This window comes from Pinus tabuliformis, chromosome 2_2, assembly GCF_031772625.1.
Source record: "Pinus tabuliformis cultivar Carrire ecotype Pingquan chromosome 2_2, CPIR1, whole genome shotgun sequence".
In the NCBI taxonomy this organism is placed as follows: Eukaryota; Viridiplantae; Streptophyta; class Pinopsida; order Pinales; family Pinaceae; genus Pinus; species Pinus tabuliformis.
The window spans coordinates 1040063952-1040072465 of NC_142300.1; the positions used below are offsets into that span (position 1 = coordinate 1040063952).

General features: G+C 34.5%; 1 protein-coding gene across 1 annotated transcript; it reads right to left on the minus strand.

The window, feature by feature from the left end:
- Nucleotides 1-4386: 4386 nt before the first annotated feature.
- Nucleotides 4387-5740, minus strand: LOC149196924 (alpha-bisabolene synthase-like). The gene is made up of 4 exons (XM_089408494.1): nucleotides 5628-5740; nucleotides 5280-5495; nucleotides 4984-5121; nucleotides 4387-4526 (listed from the first exon to the last, which is right to left on the minus strand). Exons 1-4 carry the CDS (start codon nucleotides 5738-5740, stop codon nucleotides 4508-4510), a joined length of 486 nt encoding a protein of 161 aa, XP_089264620.1. The 3' UTR covers nucleotides 4387-4507.
- Between the last annotated feature and the right edge of the window lie 2774 nt (nucleotides 5741-8514).

Consider the following 8514-nt stretch of genomic DNA (forward strand, 5'->3'; position numbering starts at 1 on the left):
TGGAACAATGAATCTACACCTGAGATCTAGTTATTCCATGTATGTTCAACTATAGTAGCCAAAAATACTACCTCACCTTCTTGAACCTAAGTAAAATGTGCATGTCCTTCGTCTCTCTTGTTCAGACTGCAACAAACATCAAATAAATCTCAAAAGGGAAGATAGTGTAGGTTTGACAGGATAACCAATGAAAACACTGGAGCAATGAACCAGAAACTGAATACAATTCAAATCCTAGGAACAATGAAATTCAGACTAAGTTTCCTTCACCGCCTTCGCGGCTTCCATGAAATAAATTGCAAAGAAGTGAATAAAAACATCCAGAATTAGCATCATACATGAGTTGAGACAAGGTTAGACTCGCCACGTCATGTCGAGCTGAGTGGTTGTAGACTGCACTCGCGCAGAGCATCCCACCAAAATGCAGAGAAAACAAAAGAAAGATTGAATAAATGAAGGGATGGATGGGAAAATAATTTCAACCGGAGGTCGTGAATAAATTATATCTCTCTTGTCCATAAGCATATTTTCAAATACCAAAACCCTTAAGGGTCGTCAAAGACCTTGCGAGTTGTCCATGTGTTTCATTGGACAGCCACTCTAAAAGACTAGTGTAACTGTGTAACACATTTCAACTATGGACAGATGTTATGCATTTAGACGAGGATAGATGTCATTCTCAGACCAATGAGATAGATGTCAACCTAGAGACAAAAAGATAGACAATGCTTGGCGTGACTATATTTGGAATGATCTATAATGACCATATTTTATTATCAATATGATCCATAACAAAAAAAATTAAAAAATAAAAAACATTTTTTTACATGCTTTAACTTTGGGTTTTGGAGTTTCCTGGAGGTGGCATCAGTGCTCCGCCACCACCAGGGCTCCAAAGCTTGATGTATGGTGTCAGTGTTGCCTTTGAATTAATGCTAAACCAATTTCCCCTTTTGTGTTGCCATAATACTCACCAAACCCGCCATTTTCCCTGGTATCGATGTATCATCTACATTCTTCATGCACAACTTCGCTCTGGAGATGAACTTAAAACTACGTTTGTGCTATATTTCAAGTGCGTAATCTTCCAGTGTTACACTTTTCTTTTCTTCTGAACATGCTTAAAAATGCAAGGAGCTACATACGTTTGTGCTATATTTCAGATTCGCAATCTTCCGGTGTTCATGATCCAGACGATTTGAATCCAACACTTGCGAACTTACTCAAAGGCCTTCTTTGCAAGGATCCAAAGAAAATGATGATCTTAGAGGTTGTTGCAAGACATCCATGAGTTATGAAGGATTTCAAGTCAACTGTGCAAGTTTTGGGGAAATGTGAACAGGGTAGCTTTAGATATCATTCTGATCATCGTGAGAAAATTGTAGCTACCTCTGAAGTATTTTCAAAATCAATTTAACAGGGATCGTTATGTTTTTTTTACTTTTAGATATTTCATGGTTGTTCGTTCATGGAAGAGACATTGTGGTTCTTCAAAAGAGGGGTTCCTTTGCTCATTGTATTTATATTGAGTTGTTCTATGATGTTTGTACATTGTATCTTCATATATGACTTTAGATATTCAACGACATGCTCTAATTCGACTTCCTTCTAATGCATTTGGGACCTCAAAGGAATATTATTTAAGAGTTATAACCATGCAAAGGATAGTCAAGAATCGCATGACATGGCGGCTAATGTTCAAGCACTTCATCGGCTCTAGGGGAATTATTCAAGATCTTTGTGTATAAGTTGTAGATTATGTGTTGGTAAGGTTGTAACAAGCAAGTTTAGTGTCTCTATTGTAGAATATGTGCCAGTAAGATGTAGTAATCAAGTTCATGTTACAAGGAATTCGTTGGTGTAATTGATGTTGTTCAATTCATAATAATAAAAAGCTTCGCTATGAAGATGGGTTTAAAGGAAAAACAATAAACCGCCAAAAATTATCCCAAACAATCATAAAATTTAGATATATACGTGGTCAATCTTGTGTTGAATGTAGCAGAGAAGACTTGGACCAAATTTGGAGACACTTGAGTAGAGTTTTGATGGGTGGTCGAAATAAAGAGCCAAATATGAAAATATTTCAAAAATAAAAACAAAAGCTCGTTTAAGGAGTGTTGTAGTCCAAATCTCTGTAATCCGACATAAACAGATTTGACGACAAAGTTAAGGTCAATTACAGCTATTAGACTTTTATTGCCCAAGCTGCCAATTCCAAAGTAGCTCCCACACATGGAGTGGTGTTTTGGCGAAACACAGAGCGATGGACAAAAGACAGGGGCTCCAATAAGTGACATTTTTGTCAGTCGGCGGAAAGTCACCCCATTCCCATTTTTTTAATATTTTATCATCTATAAAATATTTTGAGTGGGAGTAGGAGTTTGATTCAGGTGTTGAGCTCTATGTGATGGTTGTGTTACTAGTCTCAATATGACAATGGGAACGTACTTTAATTTATGAATAAAAAGCTTCCATCGTGGGTCCCACCTTTTTCTTTGTGGAATATAATCATTAGCTTCGGCGTGTTGAAATAAATTTGTAAACTTTCGTAGAGGTCTGTGCTTCGGGTGAGACTAATAGGAACCACAAAGCCAAAATCTCTATTTCATCTCATATATATTTGTGCTATCACTACTAAGTGTCTTGCAAGGTTCCACTTATATTTATTTAATGGTAATTAAACATTTCCGATAGATATAAACTTGCAACTAATTTTCAATATATAATGTGTGGATTTTCTAGTGTTATATTTCCAAAACTCAACAAATTACACAAACAAAAACAAGTCACATGAGCAAACTCAGTGATATTTCCACCATATTTTCGTTATATATATTCAACCCAAAAATCACCAAATATACTAAATAAAATCATTAATACACTTCCATTAATTTAAGCAGTTGTCTATAACGCGACTTTTTGAAAACCTTTCCGGCGGGTTTTTCCGGTCGAAATCCGGCAGGAATTTATTAGAATCGCAAGTTTGATAGCTAGTTTCTGCACAATGAAAGCGTCCCAGGGGTTTTCAAGGGCGCTGAATCCAAATATGCAGTTAAAAAACCATTTTAACTGCAACAAATCAAGATTTAACCTCAATTTCTTCCGCCGGATTCCGTCACCGGAATCTCCAAAAAGTCGAATTATAGACAACTCCTTAATTTAATAATACAAAAGCTCCAACCGTATGAGCACTGAAATCAAATTTCACTTGCCCACCAATAAAAGGTAATAGATTAAAGTAACATGGTATTACCAATAAAAGGTAATAGATTAAAGTAACATGGTATTAAATCTTAATAGGATATATACGAGAGAGCTGTACATTTATTTTCTTGTCGCATCATATGGCAGGGAAAATTTAAATTACAGTACATTTAATAACCTAGGTAATTAACTTGTTGCATCACATAGCAGGGAAAGACTAGATACATCATGCGTACAGAAAAGTTCAAGAAAACCAGGAATAGTAGGATTAATCTGGTTCCTTGGTGTAAATAAAATATCAAAATAATCGTACCATCGTTCATGAATGCTGGAGTCAGCAGTACGAGCTGGCAGGTTGAGGACAAGCTTACAATCATGGCTGAATAAGAGGGGAGCGGAGACAACCAATAAATTATTTTTTGGTCATAAGGTTAAGACTAAATTATGTTTTAGTTAAACCTTAAAATTACGTCTTTAATTTGTTGGTCAAATTAAAAAAATTAAGGTCAACGCATTTACCAAACACGTTATTATGCGGCAGTAATCATAAGTTCACATGAAAGAAAACTTCAATTAAACGTCTTAGCCTATCCGCGCCTGTTAATTATGCGCGTGTCTTTACCGCTCTCCAGCATGGCTATTCCAGTGGCAGAGGCTGGATGAGAGATTCCTTAACATAATCCATGGTTTCTTGGATATTGGGAGTGGAGAATGTATCTCCATATTTGTACATGCCCAGCATGCCTTTGACCACCTCGAAAATCATCTTCTTGCAGGTGAAAAGGACGTGGTTACTGCTGCTGTCTGGCTTCAGAAACTCCCTCGTCAGCTCCTTCAATTTGGCATTCATGAGACATTCAATGTGATTCAGGGCTTCTTCCTCTGTACATTCAGGAAGATGCTCTCTCATATAACATTCGATACTCGATGTCAATTCTCCACGATCCTTCTCACTCTGCATTCATCGAAAAATAATTGATCGGTTCTCCAAAATGACTCGTAGTACCAGTAACCGAAGCTAGAGAAAAAAAAAAAGCAGATAAACATAATTATAATACGCAAGTCAACCTACCTTATATGTCTTGATGTCGTCGATTAGCCGGGTGAAGTAACCAGTCTGCTCTATGAACGCATTTTTTGATCCAGGATAGTCGATTTGTTCTAAAACCTGTCGCGGAAGGTGTTCTAAAACCTGTCAGCAGCAACGGACGCATGGCGCTGGAAATAATCCCGTTCTTCATGTACTCATCGAAGCTGGGCACATGCTTGGCCGCTTGCCATTCCGATTCTTGCAAATAACTCAGGAGGTAATCCTCTTGCTGTTCAATTTGAAGAAATTTACGATTAGATATTAATTGATTATGCACCCGTAGGAAAGGCTTAATCGGAACTACTAACTCTAAGAAATTGGTTACATACTCTTAAATTAAATTTAAAATCATATGATTATAAAAAAAAAATTGATGGTAGATTTGACACCAAAAAAAAAATTGCTGTTAAATATGAAAATATTTTGGAGTTTTAAGAATTTAACTTTTATTTATCAAATTCTAAATATTTCCAAAATCTAATTCAATTTCTAATCTGATTGCTCTTACCCACCAATCATTCTGACCCATTTTTCAATTTCTACTCTAATTGCTCTTACCACAAATCATTCCTACCCATTTTTCAGTTCAAAATTTGCAATCCTCTTGCTGATTATCTTTGTTTGTCCAAAACCTATGGGTATGCGTGTGGGTGTTGTTGTTGCCTTGTTTAAAGAAGATTACTCACTAGATTCCGAAAATAGGTAAGCCAGTCGCCCCCTTGTTCCTTCTCCAACTCCCGGCCACTTCAGGAATCATGTTGTAAAAGATTTTGTAACAGGCATTCATATAATCTGGAAGATTTTCTGCGAATGCGAGGTCCCATCTGAAACCAAATAAATGTTTAAAATACATTTACAATATCAACATCTTAATGCTGCAAAGAACCCTTGTATAACCTCTTTTATCTGTTATAAAATAAATGTTACATTATCAACATGCTCATATTCCAAACAGCTTTTGTTTCGCTGCAACCATATGTACCTTCGGACAGCTTCTGTGAACAGCCTCAAATCTTCAAGGGTTCCGTAAGCGTCATACATGTCGTCTAGAACAGTCCGCAAGCACGCCAGCTTGGTACAGATGGCTCGGCATTTGGCGTGTTGGGGTTCATACGTCCCCGCCGCTATTATCAAATAATATTCCATGGGCCTCTCCCTGGCAAATTTGAACTGGCGTAACCCTGAAACTCTAAACCAACTGTGCAGGAATATAACGTTATTGTCGGAACAACAACTGCTGGTTACGTTGTTTTCAGAATTTATATGAATTCATTTCAGAATATAACAGTTAGACACAATTCATTACCTCATAATATTCTTCGTCTCTTACCTGTAAACGAAATCAAGAAATTCGTTGATTTCCTTTTGAAAGTGTCTATCGATACCCAGGCGTTCAATATTGTCCACGACCAGAAGACGTTCAATTATATCCACAGGATACATACAAGGCCCTGGATGTATTCATTAATCATTACTTATTATATCCACAGGATACATACAAGGCACTGGATGTATTGATTAATCATTAATTTTTATTTAATTTTAAATTCACACTCGATTTGCTTATATTTCTTCCATCTATCAAATTTCAAAATATTCCAAAAAAATCAGCGATACCTAAACCAAAAGTCTGAAAACAACCCAAAGAAAAAATCTCAAAACGCAAATAAGGAAAAAATCTCAAGACCAAATAATAAATTACTTTATTTAACTTAAATAGTGACTACACAGCCAGTAAAAAGCTTTAAGATTAAGGTGTCGATACCAAAGCTTCCAAATTACTATTGATATTCTTCTACGCAGTGTGAATTGATTTACGAAATAACTTGAAGTCGCTTTCCCCAGGTACTTATTGAGAGAGAGGAAGGAACAAGCATACTTATTGAGAGAGGGGAAAGAACAAGCACAGTTTATCAGTTCATATAGCAGTGAAGGAAGGGCCAAGTCTGGTACACTTCATTTTACATATTTAGATTAAGGAGATATGGTTGGTTAGTGTTCACATATTAAATCCATCTACAACTTTATTTAGATTAAGTGTGTGTACTATTATCAATTATAAAAAATAAAATATTTAATAGTAGAAGGTTCAAGGTTTTTGAATATAAATTAAATTATTTAGTAAAATTATTGTTATTTTAAATAAATTGATTTTTTATAATTAAGTTATAAATTATTAATATATTAGTATATATTTATTTTAAATTTAGATATGCCAAACATTGAATGGGATAAAATTTATTAAAGTTTAATTTTTATCATTTAATAAGAAGGAAATAAATTTGTTCAAATTTAAAGATTTCATAATTTGTTTTCATATATATATATATAAAACATAGATTCCTCTTAATTAACGATCTATAAAGCACCAAAAAGAATCAAATCTCTTAAAGTGAAAATCTCTTTTAAAGTGATAGATTGTTTTCTCTTATATATATATAAACTAAAGATCTATAAAGCACCAATCAATCAAATCTCTTGAAGTGAAAATCTCTTTTAAAATGACGGATCATGAGTTAGATGGATCTAATTTGATTTTAGATGTTGCAATATACATATATACATACATATTTATTTATTTTTTGTCTTTACTTAATATAATGTAATGCATGTTAGTTGACAATATCCTCAAAATGTCATTATACTATGAATAAAATTTCATCATTGTCAATTATTAAAATACTCTGAAAGTGGTCTGGGTACTGAATGTATTCAGAAGTCAACAATACAACTTGACATTCTTCTTCTTTTTCACATACAAAAACTTACACAAAGATAACATGTAACTGTGGATCCTGAAGCACCAAAGAACAACCAAACCACCAACGTATAACAAAGTATAAACATAACAAAATCAATGATATATTCTCTTGGCACCAAATAATGTCAAGATCCATTAACTTGAACTATGGTATTGTGCTCAATAATTGAATCTATGTATTTATTTTACACGAAAATTTAACTAAACAATAGAAAAGAAACAAATAACCCAACATAGTTAATGAACTCATGATTAAAAAACTAATAGTTTTACTTCAGTATACCATCTACAGCCACCTCAATCCATATTTTGTTGAACAAAAAAAATTGAAAATTTTTAATATTGAATGAAGCCATTATTCTCCAAACTTTGCTCATGATTATTTCCCTTTGTTTCTATTGAGTGTATCCTTCGTGAACGCTCTAGTACATTCCATATATATGAATGAGAATCCAGAGCTAACGGGAGACTCCAAAAATAATAACACCACTTGGTTTTATGTGTAGTGTTTGTAGTAAAGCGATTTTTCCATCTGGGTTTACATGAAAAGGTCCTAGTTCTTACATTACTCCATATCCCAACGAGGAACATCCATATTCACCATTAAGTATGAATCAAAAACTTCATTAAGGGGTCTTGAATGACTTCCATGAAATACATGGCACCTCACGTGTGTAGATCTCTGAATGAGTGAGCATTACACTTAAAATTTCTAGCACTACGAATTTGACCTCTGATCTGTCATGCATTTAAAATTTCAAATGGTTTCCCTTTCCACACAGGTCCCCACGTGTAGGTATCTCCAGGACAAACAGAGAAATTCTTTTGAAATGAAGGTGTCTCGTTTGGCATGCAAGTTGGACAATGCCATAAATCTTAGCAGTAGGTCATGTTTGCAGACAACGTTGTTGGTGATTCGATTTCTTCCTTTGAATATGAAAAATAAAACACTAGTAGTGTGTTTTGACTAGAGATTATCCTTAGAGTGATTGCAAAGTAGTCCACATCCATAACCCATGCCATCTCGATGACAGCATTTGCAACAAGATTTTTGGTATTATTTAAGCAAGTGGGCAGAGAGCTTACATTTAGTACATAGTTGACTTATCAACATCTATATACCAGATGTTGTTGAAGTTGTCACGAATATTTCTAAGCAACAAATTTTCACCGACATATTTCTTGGCTAATACCCACAATGTTGTTCGCCTAGATACATTCCTTTTTGGAGGGTCCTCAACTCATTCATGGAGATAAATGGATCATCAGTGTCAGAGGTTCTAATTAAACAAATATGCAATACTCTACCAGCACTAATAAGAATTAACTCAAAACCGGATGGATCTTTATTTTTTTCTATTCTAACTATTTGAAACATTATAGTCAGTGTTTCTATAGAAACAATGATGTTATCAAATTTTTGTAATCTAGTATAATTAACGTTTATTCAGTGGAA